Here is a 17,240-nt window from a genome sequence, read left to right as displayed (position 1 = left end):
GTTAGTTGTAGTTGGTTGTAGTTAGTAGTTAGTATTATATAGTATATATATATATATATATATATATATATATATATATATATAGTATATTGTGTGTGTGTTGTTGTGTGTGTGTGTGTGTGTGTGTGTGTGTGTGTGTGTGGATGTGGGTGTGGATGTGGGTGCGTATAAAGTTGTATCGCAACTGTATATATACAAAATATTTGTATACCAACAATCTCCATGTGTGGAAAATTCTCAACTCTGGGTTTGCTTTTTTATCGCCTCTGGTGTCGCACCTGAGTTCAGTTGAAGCAGAAGCGCCTACGATACTCTGGAAGATTAGAGAATATTGATGATATGCTCCTCGCCCAAGCGATGAAATCGCGGCAAACGAAAGAGATGAAAGAGAAGGAACAGAAGTTGAATAAAGAGAAGCTCGTTTTGGTATGTTTGGAACAAATTGTCCACGGGCAAGATTTTGCAAGCGAAGTAAATATGGGCAATATTCCAATGTCGAAAGTATCTGTGTAACAACTGATTTAGTTTACTCTTCAATTCTGGAAGATCGAGCTTAATATCCTGACCTTCCGCTTCAGGTTTTTCGGTTACCACTTCTTTCTGTGTTTCGATCTATTTAGTATGAAGAGTTGGATTCAAATTGTCTATGTTGTCCGTTCACTCACCAGGAAGCGAAACTCGCAGTTGTGAATGCAAATATCGAAGCCTTGCAAGAGATCATTCGGCGGCAGAAAACCGAATCATCCAGCACAGACACGCCAGAGACCGGCAGTGTGGCAGAACTATGGGCCAGCAGCAAGGGCAACCGGTGTCAAACTAAGGGTCGTAGGCAGGTGGAATCCAACGAACAAGCTATGCAGCGGCAGGAGGCTAAGGATAAATTGGTCAGCCTGGGGTTGATCACCCCTTTTGGTACGACCGTAAGTGAGGCCATGGGCAAGAGTACCGGGAAGGCTGGCAGTGGCGCAGTCGAGCAGGATAGTACCGAACTCTTGGCAAATGCTGAGGCGGCTGATGCGGCTCTAATGAGAAGCATTGTGAGCCATAAAAAGGCCGAGTTCGGGGGTGCGCAAGCGAAGCGTGCGGGTTTGGGTTTGACATTGACACACAGAAGCAAGCCTCTGCAAAAGGGTGGAGCAGAAACAGGCGAGCCAGTCGAGGACACGTTAGTGCTGAGCGATACAGGTGGGTGGAGCTATGGTGCACGAGTGAGTTCAGATAGATACGAGATTAGTGGCGTATGTTTTCTCTAGGTGTTTTCTATCCTTCTGTGCGAACAGTTTTCGGTCTGCAATCCATGGCCATTTTACAAATATGATACTGTACTATCACGTGGTTTTTGTGTGTTGTACTTGTCTGATTGTTTCAGTTAGGCTGACATTTGCACCACACAGCAGTGTTAATGCTTTATTAGTAGAATTAGAGTATTGACGTGAGTAGCAACGAAAGCCGCGTCTTGCGTTCTTCTGTGGATCTTTTTTTTTGTAGTGCTGGATGGTCAAATTACCAATAAAGTGAAAGCTCAAATACACAGGCGACTCACATTGATATGACACCAGGCTCGGAACCAGGTTCAGAAATAGGTGTTGATTCGTCATCTGAGGCAGATGCAGCTGACAGCGACTACGTACCATCTGATGTCGAAAATACTATCGTGGCTGAAGACATGGAAGAAGGTGCGAGAATCTCACATAGAGTTTCATGGTGTAGTCTTCGCGCTTCAAATGTGTTTTAGCATTGTTTCTATGTCAAATTTCACGAAGAAGCGATTTACTTTTGGGTTGAAAATTTATCAATTGTGTTTGTTCATCATACCTCATGAGTGGGTACCAAGGCGGTGCGTATCTGGTCTTGTCATATATATTTAAAGTTTGATTCGCACATTTTGTAAACCATTTGTTTACAGACGCTGTGATGTCTGAGGTAGATGTTGAAATAGAAGATGGTCACGACCTGTATACTGACTCCGTGGAACAAGGCGAGTTCGACAACGAGAAAGTGAGCGACGCGAAGGCCAGAAAGGCCAAGAAAGATTTGAAGACCAAGCGCACCACCGATGATGTTGACGACCGTGTATATTGGAAACGGTACAAGAAGTGGGCGAGGGCACGAATCAAGGTGTGTGATGAATGTGCTCGTGAAGGCCGTCTATTGTGCACAAGGTCGGTTATAGACATGCTTGCATGTGAAGTTTTTGGTATGTGGTATATACTCGATGAGGCGATGAGCAGCTGGGTACACTCTTATACCCGCTCGAAGTTGTTTTTTGCAGTTATAGGACCACTTGGACTTATGCACCACGATTGACTACACAGGAACGACGCTTGGCGGAAAGACTGATGGCGCTAGATGAAGATAGCGTAGAAGTGGTAGACGGCTCATCACCTCTTCTTGCAATAGAAAACGGTACGAATGTCGATATCAATACGCAGCCGCTATTTCCTAGCAAGCGCGCTTCGAATAAGACGAAGAAGCAACGAAGGAAGCGTGCAACGGACAGTTCTGACACTGATAGTGAAGATGAGATGGATGAGATTACTGATGAGATGCTGAAAGAGGAAGAATTCAAGCCCCATCCTGTGGAGCCGGATGAAGTGATGGGCCAGTTCAAGGTATGTGGTGCGAGCAAGAGGTTTCACCTCTACGTGTACAGGCCTTCTTGTCGTGTGTGCTCTACATAGAAATTTTCTATATACACATATTTTGGCAATTGCTCTACTATCTCGCTTGCACAAACCCTTCTCTTCTTTGTACCGAGATTGGTCCGTCAATTCATATTTCGGTTTTCTTAGTTAAATTCTTGCCACGCCGGCGCAACACAATGGAAGATTGAAAGAGACGACATGTCGTCATACCAACAAGATGTGTATTGTTATCCAACCTGCAGGTGCCAGGCGAAGTTTGGTCTCGTTTGTTGGTGTATCAAAAAGTGGCTGTGCGATGGATGTGGGAACTGCACGGGCAGAAGGCCGGGGGGATCTTGGGGGACGAAATGGGATTAGGGAAAACAGTGCAGGCAATAGCACTCCTGGGTATGTGTTAGGAAGTAGATAGTGACTTGCATATACATGTATGCGTGCGTAGAATTGCTGAGTATAACCATGTAAACTTCTATTGCAGATTGAATTATGGTAGCAAGTAGGTGATATGATCACGTTATGTACCCTACTTGTGGGAAGAAGACACGTCGCACAACGTGTATACTGTATGTGTCGCACAACGTGTATACTGTATGTGTCGCACAACGTGTATACTGTATGTTGATTGCCACTCCATCACTGTCTGTATATCCAGCAAGCTTTACTGTTGCTTATATCCTGACACGACAATTTATTGCTAATTGAAGTACTCCTTGAATTGGCGATCGCTCGTGAATTTGCGAACGTTTTATTGACGAGCCGTGGACCCGATATTCGCATCCATTGCGGTCCACACTCGAAAGAGGGGGTGATTCCCCGCATTTCTATTCATCTTTCATGGATCATTTTCGTACACTGAAAGTTGTTCCTGACTGTGTCTGCACCTCTCCACCCGTGCATACATGTTTGTCAGCCGGAATGAAGTACAGCGGCATCAGCGGACGAGATGCCCAAGTGAAGAACGGCATGCGGTATGAGTTGGTGCTCGCATTGCGTCGTGTGCGTATTGTGAATGTTGTATTGATTGCATTTCTGTGGCATGGTTTGTGGGGGACGGTCAAGCTGGTTGTATAGTTTACCACTTGTCTAACTATTCACTAGAGCCCGTACCCATAGTACAGATGCAATTTAGTGTATTTGGCGCAGCCGCATGCACCACCTTTACTATCTACCAAAAAAATATGTAACTCACCGTGCGGCAAATGTCCAATCGCTTAGGCAGAAACGGACACCAAGATTATTGAAAAACGTTCTAATAGTATGCCCGGGGACAATCATGCATCAGTGGGTGGCGGAGTTCAACAAATGGTGGGCTCCCTTCCGATGCTATATTCTGCACGAGTCTGGTTCCTTCAAGACTCAGGGATTAGACAGGTAAATGGTTTGCATCTATTGTCAACAGTATATAAGTGTACTTACATATACACACAGGCCAGATGCTTGTACTGCTGTACATAAGGTTGGTATGTAAGGTCTACGTCTGAGGTCAGTCGGGTCTCAATGTGATCTACATTCTGTCACATTTTGCTATTTTGTCACATTTCTCGCTATTTTTGTCGTGTTTCGAGGTTATGGGTTATTCCAATGCTCGTCCGCGACCCAAATGAGATATGTTACAAAACAAAACAGCCGCTCCTAATCCATAAAATCGAAGAATAATTTTGTTATAATCGAGAACTTATTCACCCTTCTTCTCCACAGGGCGAAGATGATTGAGCAGTTCCGTCGAACTGGTAATGTGATGATTACGACATACCAGGGACTCAAGAATGACACCCAATATCTGCTGCCAATCCGTTGGGACTACGTAATACTGGACGAGGGGCACAAGGTGTGGTGTGGGGTTGTGTTATTTTTAAACTCATGTGTCTGTTAGTTTGGCTTAGCTCAGTACGGATACGGGAGGGTTCTTTAGGCCATGCAGTCTAGAATCTGAATTGCTGGCGGTAGGTTCGTATCGATTTCAACTATGGCCGACCTATAACCCACGGTGGTATGCAGCCTTAAGCTACCTTTTGCATTTAGAAGAAATAGCATACTGATGGTACTTTATGGTGTTGCATATAGCCGTGTAGCTAGACTCGGGAGTGATACCTGTTTTTGTCAGAGTATTGGTACAATTAGCACAGTATCACTCCGATTTTATCAACTTTCAGGGTGCTTTCGTAGCGACCAATAGTTGGTGTGGGTGGTGGAGACAAAATCTTGAACGATAACTAACTAACCCGAAATACAATGGACTTTCACTTCAAGCTATAGAAATACACACATTTGCGTACTAATTCCTTCTCTCGGCTAGTGTAAATTGTCTACGCTTTGCAAACCTTCAATGCCGACGCTACAATCATATGCACTCGTAGTGATGCAGTTGACGTGATTGTCCAATTGCTCCGGAAATAGGTAGCGGTCGTAGAATTCGTTCTGTCCACATATCAAACTCTGATTAGACTTTTTGATCGTAAGTCAAGTGGCGTCGAATTGAGCATGTTGCACTCAGCCCTATGGGCTGCATGTGTGTATGCAGCTCGTATCAACTTGGCTTTGGGTCTGTTGTCGCAGACTTACTACGTTTAAGAGTCTAGATAAAGGATTTGAAGCCAGGCAAACTGTTAATGTGCCGATTCGTTTCTGTACGCAGATTCGAAATCCAGACGCCGACATCACCATCGCATGCAAGCAACTGAGGTGTGTGCACCGTCTCATACTCAGTGGATCACCGCTGCAGAACAACCTCAAGGAGTTGTGGTCGCTGTTCGACTTTGTTTTCCCGGGGCGACTTGGGCCTCTGCCTGTGTTTAATGCGGAGTTGGCCATACCAATTAATCTGGGAGGTTATGCGAATGCTACGGCTGTACAGGTAACCCTGTCAGAATGAATTGTACTGGCGTTATCTCGTACGGCCATGTGTATTCTAATACACGCATAGAATCCTTCGGACGTCCGCATGTTCTAGTTGATTGAAACTGCGTTAATTTTCGATATCACTCTGCCTGACGAAGTATGGCTACTCTGGATTTACTCTTCGCTTGCAACATAGTTACATTCTTGTAACATTGATGTTCACCTTTCAATTCATTGCCAGGTACAAACATCTTACAAGTGCTGTATGGTTCTCAGAGATGCTATTAGCCCTTATCTGCTCAGGCGTCAGAAAGTGGATGTTCTCTCATCGTTGCCTAAGAAGGTGGAGCAAGTAAGTATGCGTGGACAATGGTCGGAGCTGAATGGCGTAACGAATGCTCAAAATTTCTATCGATGTAGATATCAAGTTAGTTGTCAATGGTGCTTGTGTGTAGTCCCGTTGCGTATACGAGTCATGAGTATGCGATGTATGTACAACGATCTGTTCGTTTCAAAATTGTAGAGGTCTGTGTGAAGCCTTACGAGACGTGAACTAATTCGATCTTTAAAAGACACATGCGAACCCTATCGGCAATCGTGACACTCACAATCTTCGTCTTCCCTGTCCTTTACAGAACATCATGTATTTACCGTATCCGACATTTTACAACCTGTTTGCTTGAACAGTTTGCGGTGTTTTTTATTTTCAGCATCCCGGTCAGCCGACAATTGCGGTTTTCGCTCATTATACAGTTCTTTTTATGCGCATGTACAGGTGCTCTTTTGCTCGCTGACTCCTAAGCAACGAACGCTGTACCGACAGTTTCTGAATGGTAAAGAGTGTGCGAGTATCATGGCCGGGCGACAGAATCTGTTGTATGGAATCGGCATCATGCGCAAGCTGTGTAACCATCCGCATCTGGCCCATGTGGCCGATATCAAAAAACTGGAGCAGTCTCACTACGACAACTACGGTGCGTGCTGTATTTTGGTGCCAAAATGAGTCGCATGAGTTGTTGTTTGTTTGTTCTGATGTTTTGTTTTAGCGCTTTGGACAGTTTGGGCTTTGATTGGTGATCACACTGTGCTGCAGTACGGACGATATGGATGTGTAGTTATGACGACCGTTCGTTACGGATATTCTCGGTTATTTCGACTTCTTCAAACTTGTCACCTCGCTGTTCTAGGTGTTGAGTTGGCTCCGATTTGTACGTATACATTTTGATTACGTGCTGTACGTATGTATAACACCCCAACCGTCGCACATGTCAAGTTAGTTCCGCAAGCTGTCAAATCGAATTGTGTCGTACAAGACACGACAAACCTTAGCAATTTTAGACGTCGAGATGCCGTTTTCTTATACGTATTCAATACAATCTCGTTTCTCTTCATACCTACTTTTTCTTACTGCAATTTGGTACCTACATGTAGGCGATTGGCAGCTGTCGGGCAAGATGGCGGTGCTGCGTCTTCTCCTCATTAGGTGGAAGGAAGATGGCGATCGCGTACTGCTCTTCTCCCAGACGCGACAGATGCTGGACATTCTAGAACTGTTTGTGCGCCAGTGCGGCTACAAGTACTGCAGGATGGATGGCAATGTACCGGTGAAGCAGGTACGCACATACTTTATCGAACATGCACACGTGTGGGACCATGTTTATAAATAGTCCCTTATATCACTTTCTATTTTTAAAGATAAATACTTGTAGTCCGTTCTTTCGTTCATATATAGTTACTTACAATTCGTTATTTCGTATATATGTATATTTGATTCGCTTAGCTGCTCATCGCAGCCCAAGGCGATGTACACAAATTGTGTGTTTTTCAGATTTAGTCAATGCTCTGCAACAGTATAGCTGCACAAGTCGCTGTTGGAGAGAGAGTTACCTGTGTATTCTCGACTGTAGTCTTTCATCTGGGCGGCCCCTCTCAACCTTTTTTTTTATCTACAGAGTGCTTTATACTTCCATATAGTGGGCAGTGCCTTTCACCGGCTTCTATGCATCCGTGCAGACTTGCAGCTTTGCCATCTGACTTGTAAATCTTATTCCTAATCATATTGATCTTCACAGAGACAAGGGCTCGTCAAAACGTACAACGAGGATCAATCAATATTTGTCTTCCTGCTCACAACTAAGGTACTGTGAATTTATCTGCGTTTGGGGCTTAAGTTTGATTTATGTGTCTTGATGTTTTTTGCGTGCAAAGTAGTGTGGTTGACGCTGCTGCCTATTGGCTCTGAACTATCATACATCATACAATCTTGTAGGTAGGAGGTTTAGGCGTTAATTTGACAGGGGCCAATCGGGTTGTGATCTACGATCCAGACTGGAATCCCTCAACCGATATGCAAGCAAGAGAAAGAGCCTGGCGAATAGGTCAGGAGCGGGATGTGACGGTATTTCGACTGCTCACTCAAGGCGCAATCGGTACGTGGCATCTTAGACAGTATGTATTGTCTTGAAAGTATATACATATTTTGGCAGATGTCTGGCTGTGCTCTATGAGGTCTGTACATTTTTAATTCGTACTCATTTAGTTCATTTCGTTCTATTGTAGTTTTACAAACTGACACGATCAATGAAGACTCTGGGAGCTGCGGACTTTACGTACTTCAACGAAATATCTGCACTTTGTATATACCAATACAGAGGAGAAAATGTACCATCGGCAAATATTCAAACAGTTCCTGGCCAATCGAGTGCTTAAAGATCCCAAGCAGAGACGCTTCTTCAAATCAAACGATCTGCATGAACTCTTTCAGCTAAATGAGGAGGTACCGGACGAGAATTCGAAAAGGTATTGGTGATGTGATCAGGTCACCAGTATGCTGTGTATGTGGTGTACGAATCGAGTGAATGTAATTTTTTGCGGTTGACTGTCGAGTATCATTTAAGACGCTGTGCATTGGTAGGATCGTCCAACCACCAGAAGTTAGGATCAACTGCTGCTTGTGTTTTACCTGACTAACTTGACTATCTGTCTCTATGTATATAGTTTCAGACTAATGACAGCTACAATTATGGAGCATTCGGTGACTGATTGATCAACTGATGTGGACGCATACTCATTCATCTAGTGTTGCGTTTTGCAGCGAAACCGCCACAATGTTTGCTGAGCCCGGTACCGAGATTTCACGGAGGGATATGTCCGAAACGACCACAGATGAACCTTCAGACATGACAAATGGCTCACAAACTACCGGACAGAGGGATTTCCACACACAAATTCACCAAGATGAACGTACTCATCGTGAAGTAGGGGAGGAACAGAACCTCGCGGAGGAAGGCAGGGACACAGCAAACGAATCGACCAGTAAGGTGGGACGGGGCCCGGATGGATGTGATACGGGTGAACGATCAGATAGCATTCCAGATACCGCCAAAAGGAGGGGAGAGGATGGTTTTGGTGTGATAAACGCTTCAGATATTGCCGGAGTGGCTGCGGTGGAGACGACTGGGATCGAGAACGAGGCAGAACGTAAGCTGAAACGCGATAGACGGCGGAAAGCAAATTATGATACAGAGGAAATTGATAATCAAGGTGATTCCGATGGCGTTAGTAGCAGTAAGAATATAAACATAAACGGGAAGGGGCTTGAAGATGGCGAAGTGGCTGTGGATAAAATTAGCGCAGGCGGAATGTATCTGAGCAAGAGACAAAGGGTTGAGCTTTACCGAAAAGAAAAGCGAGAGAGGTACGAGAAAGCTAAAATGAGAGGCAGAAGGGAGCCAATGCGAGGAGAGGAGAGTGACTCCGATGGCGGTCTGAAAAACTACGCAGTAGGTAAAGACGAGGACGAGGTGAGTTCTTTTTTAGAGGGGGGGTTCCCTATTTTTATTGTTTAAACGTGTGAAACAGTAGCAGAAAAAGTGCTTGGCCACCGTCGATTAAGTCATGAGCTTCACCGAGGCACAAAGGCAACTTGTGTAGCTACCGATAACGAGATTAGATGTTCAGTTCTAATCTTGACTGACTAGCTGTAAACCCCAAGAGTATATCATAGAAGCCTGAACCTAAATTTTTCAATATTTAAATTATCTTATGCGATCCAAGAACAAAGAGTATGAACCCACGGGTTGCAAACCTTGGCTATCGAAACTGGATTTTCGGATTGCAAAGACCGATTTCTCACACACGTCGCAATATTTTGAACAATAGGGCGGTATCTTGTCAATGTTGTTCAAAAACACGGGTATGGTTAACGGAGCATTGCAACACGATAGAATCGTCGATGGAGGTGGTCAGGAAGAGCTACTCGTCGAAAATGAAGCTAAGAAGGTGGCCAAACGTGCAGCAGATGCACTGAAGAAAGCTAGGTATGTGATGCTGAATATGGTTACTTCATTTTTATTCAACAGTGAAGGTAATAGGGTGTAATAGTATCTCAGGGTGCGTACACTATACAAGGGTATCTTACCTTTCGACTTTGAGATTATTCGTTTGAAAGTATAGATCGATTTTTCAGTGTGCATCTACCTTTCGACTGTGCACCATCGTTAGAAAATAAATGTTAAGTCTTCTTTCTACGATGGAGCTATTTCATCTACTATATGATGCATGACATTTTTAAATTTGTTTCTAGATGATGGCCAGCCGCAAAGATTTTGTGCTTTGCTCATACATCCCAATTTGATTTCAGATCACTGCGCGCACACGTACCCGTTCACAGTGTCACGTGGACGGGAAAGACTGGCTCGGGACCTCACGCACCCAAAGCCAACGCACCAAATGCCGGTGGAGGTAGTAGTAGTAGCTGGTGGACACAGGGGTCAGGCAAGCGTGAGAATGGTTTGACGGGCCCCCACGCATCAACATCGACAGGTATGTATTCGGTCGACTGCGACAACGATCTTGCGTGTTATACTGGCTTTACTCTGCGTGCTTCGAGTGCCGGGTTGCTCATACTTCTGTAGAACATCTTAATGGAAGTGCGCACGTCTCACACAGCACTCCTTGTAGAAATGTATATCGATTTGCATGCGGAACTCCAAGCAGCACTTCTTTGATTGTTATAAATTATGTAGAATGCATCCTACCTTATGAAAGCGATTGCGGGTTGAGAAACGCTTCTCTACGTTCATTGTCAACCTGAATCGTCCGTGTTCATTTCCTTTGAACTGGCCACTAATATTTTGCACTTGCGGGCCGCTGTATGTACAGGTGTGAAGGTTATAAAGAGACGATTCGGTAATGTGAAAAGCCAAGCGCTCAGCAACACGGCACGAGTCGATCAAGCCGCCGATGAACTTTTGGGTGGTAGTATGTCAAATGCACATTCCCCTGCTTCAGTACATCGGAGATTGGCTAGTAGTGCGAGCGCCAGCGCGAACAATTCCCGTACGCAATCGCCTATGCATTTTCAAATGATGCAGGGAAACGATACAAGCGCGAATGTAGTGAACACTTTGCAGGACAATGAGTACCGGTCCACTCAACGAATAGGGGCGGCGTTAGGAGGCCGCGGTGCTGTGGATGGCAGTTCAGACACAGGTGGAAAGTTGAGCGTGATGGGTACAAGCAATAACTTCGACCAAAATGGCAATATAGTCGATAATGCTGTGAATCCTTCAGCCACAGAGGCGAGTATAACGGCGTCTTCAAGCCTTCTAAATAGAATGCGGCAGAGAGCTGGACTGGGTACAATGGATGAGCAAGATGCTACGCGAGTGCTCGTGGCGCAGGTAGGTGTGACTTTTATGGCTTGATTGACTTGGGTTTTCATATTGTTGAGAGGTGCAAGGGAACACAAAATTATGGTACGGGTCATTGGAGGAAATAGCGTCACACAAATTTATGCGTGTCATGGCACATTTTCATATATGTTTATGTGCATATATGAAGATGGTTACTTTAAATTGTATTCATATATGTAATTGTTCAAATTCTTATTTAAAGGGGCGTTGGTGGGCGGTTCGAAATAATAGACTACGAAAAAATAAATTATAGCTGGTTTTATAGAGCTATGGTGAGCGAGAAGTGGGTGTTTTATTTACTTTTTACAAGGTAGTGATTTGGACTGCTGTGATCATATACAATTGTATGTCAACGCGGATGGCGGACTTGATTGCTCGATAATCGATTTCTACTCACACCTGTCTATGCACTTATTGATAACATGGAGAACGATTCATCAGCCATCGGCTAAAAACCCATTGTACGTAACTGGGAATCTTGACCCTCCATAGGCATAAACAAGTATCCAGGTGAGTCATGTGTTTTGTATATTAATATTTTATCGGATGTTTCTCCAGTTACGTGATTTTATCGGCCGACAGCCCAATCAAAGGGCCGCTACGCACGCAATTGTTGGAGAATTTGAATTGAAGCTGAGCAAGGATGACCTCGGAGTATTCCGGAGCATGTTGAAGGAGATTGCAAAATTCAACCGAATAGATGGTGTGGGTGGCTGGAAGCTGAAGGAAGACTACATGTAGTAGAATGTAAATAGTTAATCAATAAAAAATTACTGGGTTATCAAGTTTATTTTTCTATTCCAGAGTCGTACAAAAATGTGTTTTATGAATATTTGTCGGAAAATCATGAAACATGAAAGGAAATTTATGTCGACAAGCCTTCACATTATTCCATCGCGCCGTGTTAGATTGTTTTCAATAATTAGATAAACGCCAAAGGACATCCAATTTCAAGGGGAACGACTCGAAGTAAAAAATCTGACGAGAACGGGATTTGAACCCGCGCCTCCGAAGAGACTAGCGTATTACTGGTCCACAATAGTTGTCCTCCTTAAGCTAGCACCTTAACCAACTCGGTCATCTCGCATATGTGTTGAGTGTACTTTTTTATATCTAATTCTATATTGTTTTTCGAATTGAAAATTGACATCCACTTGCGATCGTATTTCGCTTGCCACGCCTGTGAGCTACCTTAGTACAGTTGATTCAGAAAAGTTGAATCGCGTATCTTGTTTGACGTCGCACTCAGATCCAGTTACTTGAGCTTGTTATGGTCCAAGGGTCTTATCCATACGTAAATCAGTAGAGTAAATCGCCACAAACTAAAGGGTGCGGAGCGATCAACTAGGCACTAGGCACCTATCTTTATTTTCTTAAAGAATATAGAGGACCTTGTAGATGTTCGATGTCGCGTTCAGTGAGACAATATCAAACTGACCTTTTCGATTAGTATCTACATCCAGGGTCAAGAGCTAGCAAAAATATTCATCAAAATGTTTTTCAGATGAAAATATCCAACATATTGTCCTCCATCTCAAAGAATCTCGCGTTTACGGCCAGCAATATTCATCCGTTAATGGAAAGAAGTATAGAAGTTGATGTTAAGTCATGCCGAAGACTACCATTTATAGTTTGATTGCGTGTCTGCTACGATACGTACGCTCTTATCGGGTATACTTTGAATCTGAAGTCGTTAATACTAGAAAAAAAGGAATAACACTTTCGGTTAAACTGTATAACGTTAATTGGACTATTGCCACTAATCTGAATGTACTTAGATTGCCAGGAAGTCGATTACACATGCGCTTGTGATTGTGTACGAACTAGTTTGACAGCAACTTCGCATTCGTCGGTCATATTTGGTGAATATCAACTACTATTGGTACTTACACACGTATGCCAGCATTTCGCCTGGGATGTGGTAGGCGTGTGCCATTATGATAATTTCCGATTGAGTTGGTTCATATTGCTGAACCGGTGAGTAATATAATAGAGTTGCCTAATGAGCGGTGATATATAGTCAATGTCCGGATACCCGTACGATGACACGTGAGGCGGACGCAGGCTTGAAGTGTCCGGCGAGTAATCAAACAGAGTTGTCTAATGAGCGGTGGGGTATAGTCGATGTAATAGTAGTACCGGATATTCACACGATAAGGCGTGAGGTGAGTGCACGCTTGGATTGTCCAGTATTTGTTTTAGAAATCGCTATAGACAGCTGTGAATTTTCTAACACGTAAATTTTAATTAACAAGCATACGCCTGCGAAACAGTCCAGGACTTATGTATAGTATAATCTGATGGGTAGCAACACCGATATTGATTCCAATAGTCAGTTTTGCCCAGGGACAATATTCTCACAGTCAAGGTTTTGTAATTTGCGTGTAGGCATCGGCTTTAAAAAGGGCAAACGTCAATACCATTCTCAGACATACAAATAAAACAGTATGTCCATCAAGTAAATAATACCTATTCGTGGACGATTTTTATAGACGTTGCGTATTACTCAATTTGAATTAGAGATCTTTTTTTTGATACGTGACAAAATAAAGAGTGGGCAGCAGAACCGATATTCATATTAGTGGTCAGATTTGGCCAGGGACAATAAGATAACAGTCAAGGTCTTGAAACTTACGTTACTCGCAGGAAGCGCATGTTAGAACACGCGCAAAATCAAGCCCAGGAATTTTCGTTCACTCGATGAGATGCCGACAGACTTTTATGGCCCTAGTAGTGCTCAGGGATCGACAACTGTGATGAAATCCCCTGGTATAATTTTTTGGAACCAGCGGATTTGCACTTGGCAATGGTTACTCCGCAGAATTTGTCGTCATCAGCGAAGCGGTACATTGATTCGTTTCGCAGAGTTATGAACTCTCCACGGTAACCATACGAATAAAACAGTATGTCCATCAAGTAAAATTCTCAGACATACAAATAAAATAAAATGTCCATCAAGTAAATATTACCTATTCGTGGACGATTTTTTAGACGTTGCGTAGTACTCAATTCGGTTACATGACAAAGTAAATAGTGGGCAACGGAACCGATATTCATATCAGTGGTCGGATTTGGCCAGGGACAATAATAATATAACAGTCAAGGTCTTGAAACTTGTGTATGGGCATCGATTTAAGGGAAAAAGCGACGATACCATTCTCAAACACACAATTGGAATAGTATAGCCCATCATGTGTATTTTACCTATTCGTGCATGATTTTTATAAATGACGCGTAGTCGACAGGGACACAGTATAATCGCACTTGGCACGGTTTAGAAAATGTTACTGATTATATGTTGCACAGTTGCACATATTATAGTGTTCTTTACGATCATAGTGTGTTACAGCTTCTCTGTTCTTTCCTAGGCTCGTGATGCATTGTCGTGACAATGGCAATATATCACAAGCTGGAGTCGGGCAAACCAGACAAATACTATACTCAATACTAGAGAGTCGCTAGTAGTGCCCGCTTAGCCAAAGCTTGGCCAAAAACAGTCATAGATGTACGGTGCGTACGTCTCACCAGTTCTACCGGGAGGCTTCCTGTACTTTGTTCCGGTGCATGTACACAATGAGATATATACTATGTTAACTTTCCTAACACTATGGCATCTCCAGTAGCGGAACTATAGCGGAACTACTCGACTCGAATATTTATATCTACAAAGATACATCGTGCAACACTGTGCCGATTATACTTCAGCATCTGCACGGCGTACCAGTGAACGACAACCCAAAACCCTCTGTACTTAGCGTTGCGCCACCGAGTTGATGGCATGGGCACTGTAATTGGTCGACCCCCACTCTTACTCTAATCAAAGTTTGGTGCTTGGATTTCGACGCATTTTCCTCCTCCAAACTTTACAGTTGTAAAATTTATTTATTTATACTACAAATTTATTACATACCGGGGCATCTGAGTTTAGGGTTTATTAAGCATGTACCGGGAATATTGTGAGCGAGAGGCCGTCGAGTTGACTCACGATAAATAAAGAAAAATAGTGTTTTACAATCCTCGAGCATATGTTGAAACAGAACCCGCCGGCTCAAAACCTGATTTGTATGCGCGACTTGCGAATTACGAATGTCAACCTACATCTAATTGATATTTATTGCAAGTATGACCAGGAAACACTGTACATCGCATGGTAGGCTATTCGAAGGCTGACTTTGTATTCGTTGCTCGAATCTGGTTCACTAAAAATGTAATAGAGGGTAAATTGGAAATTAAAACGTTCACAGTGTGGATCGAACTGTACCATATAATAGATATATAACAACTTAGGAGAGTGAGTGATATTTTACTTGTTGGATGACAATTTGTTCGACACCAGGTTTGATGGGTGTCGTGCCTGACCAAACTACCGGCTGGATAGTGATTCGAATCGACAAAGGGCCTTTGGACTTTAGGATTTCGATTAAGGCAGAGAAATCGTAATTTCGTAGTAAATCGTGGACGGAGGCATTTATGAACAAAGGCAGTAAGGTTGAGTGTTCAAGTAGCAAATTTGGACGGCCAACCATGAGAGAGTGACGGAAAGATTCTATCATGTGAAATTGATAGAAGTACAACGTTTGGATGCTAGTGCTATAAGAGTGTTATAGTAAAGCCAATGCCGATGAATTGGAGGCGTTTAGAGAGTCTATACATGAAATATGTCATCAGGGATCCAGACTGCACCAAAGTGGGGCATATTCTATGGGGATGTTGGAGTAAGGGTACGTTGTGTATGAGAGTGGGGTGAAATACCCTGGCGATGTTTAAAAACTCTAGGATGGTAAGTTTAAGTATGGAAACAGAAATATCAGTCTTGGACGTCGTGGAGTAGGAGAGCCACGGATGCCAGGTAGTATTTGAGGTGGAGGTGGATTACTGCTAGCTGAATCCACGCATCATTGTCAACCATCCATGAGATTATAGAACCAGAAGTATCCCCGGTAGGACCTGGCAGTTTAGAGAGTCTAACGTAAAAATTATATCATCAGGGATCCAGGCAGCACCAAAGTGGGGCATATTCTATGGAGATGTTGGAGTATTGGGTGGTTTGTGTATGAGAGTGGGGGTGTAATACCCTGGCGATATTTAAATACTCAAGGATGGGAAGTATAGGTATGTGAATAGTAATAGTAGTCTTGGACGATGTGGAGTAGGAGAGTCACTCATATGGATTTGCCAGGAACATCGTCTGACAGCCACAAGAATATAGAACCAGAAGAATTCCTGGTAGGACCTAGCAATTTGAGGATAATGTCATTCAAGCAATTGGTGTGAGAAGTTATGACTGTTGGGTCCATGTGTTTCAGGCACATTAGCCTATAATGTGCTCTAGCGCCGTTGGAATCCATAGCAAATCAGAAGGTCCGTAAGTACCGAAGGAGCTTGATGATGATAGCTTGAACAGGTGATATGTAAAAGCTTTGTCTTCGTAATTCCTATCGACAACGTTCTGTCTTGCTAGTATCAGCATTTTATACGCTCGTACTGCCAAATGCCAATTACCTGTCTGTGACCCAATGTGATTCTATATTATAAATTCATTGGCCTTGATTGCCATTTGAAGATAGGTTTCATGGATGGGGTCATGATAGGCGATGCACAAAATAATTGCATCCGATGCCAGTTGTAGCCAATGAGTCGGGTGGAAAATCAGCGATTCTAGAAGATGGCTTGATTGTTGTTGGTATCTAGGTTTCCTGGATGGGGCCATGATAGGCGAGGCACGAAATAATTGCATCAGATTCCAGTTGTAACTGATAATTGGGGTAGACAATCAGCGATTTCAGAGGATGGTCTTGTTCTGAAGAAAGGTGCACTATGCCCCAGATCGCCCCACCGAGATGTATTGACAATTGGTCAGGATATAAACTCCGATGCTTCGACGGTTTGTTAGTTGGTGGGGCGAAATTCCTATTGCAGACAATAAATACATATTTTAGGATCACTTCGTTTGGTATAGACATCAAATGGGTGATGCTGTGTATATCTGAAATCCATGAAGAGGCAAGAGTTATGTTACTCAAATCATATACGATCTTTGATTGCTTAATGATCATGAGGAGCA

General features: G+C 43.4%; 1 protein-coding gene and 1 non-coding gene across 2 annotated transcripts; one reads left to right on the top strand and one right to left on the bottom strand.

The window, feature by feature from the left end:
* Positions 1-339: 339 nt before the first annotated feature.
* Positions 340-11,954, top strand: SARC_07031 (hypothetical protein; the record flags this gene model as incomplete). Its single annotated transcript, XM_014299035.1, has 21 exons — positions 340-426; positions 669-1,185; positions 1,560-1,676; positions 1,907-2,118; positions 2,316-2,612; positions 2,888-3,032; positions 3,553-3,610; positions 3,858-4,013; positions 4,341-4,470; positions 5,278-5,496; positions 5,722-5,832; positions 6,256-6,454; positions 6,912-7,093; positions 7,553-7,618; positions 7,750-7,909; positions 8,132-8,279; positions 8,575-9,283; positions 9,642-9,799; positions 10,123-10,304; positions 10,644-11,164; positions 11,735-11,954. 21 exons carry the CDS (start codon positions 340-342, stop codon positions 11,915-11,917), a joined length of 4,557 nt encoding a protein of 1,518 aa, XP_014154510.1. The 3' UTR covers positions 11,918-11,954.
* A 201-nt stretch (positions 11,955-12,155) lies between these two features.
* Positions 12,156-12,263, bottom strand: SARC_30154. The gene has a single exon. It is a non-coding gene; the product is annotated as a tRNA-Leu (tRNA).
* Between the last annotated feature and the right edge of the window lie 4,977 nt (positions 12,264-17,240).

This window comes from Sphaeroforma arctica (assembly GCF_001186125.1).
Source record: "Sphaeroforma arctica JP610 unplaced genomic scaffold supercont1.533, whole genome shotgun sequence".
NCBI lineage: Eukaryota > Ichthyosporea > Ichthyophonida > Sphaeroforma > Sphaeroforma arctica.
The sequence above is the reverse complement of the archived record's forward strand: the minus strand, read 5'-3'. Positions and strand labels throughout refer to the sequence as shown.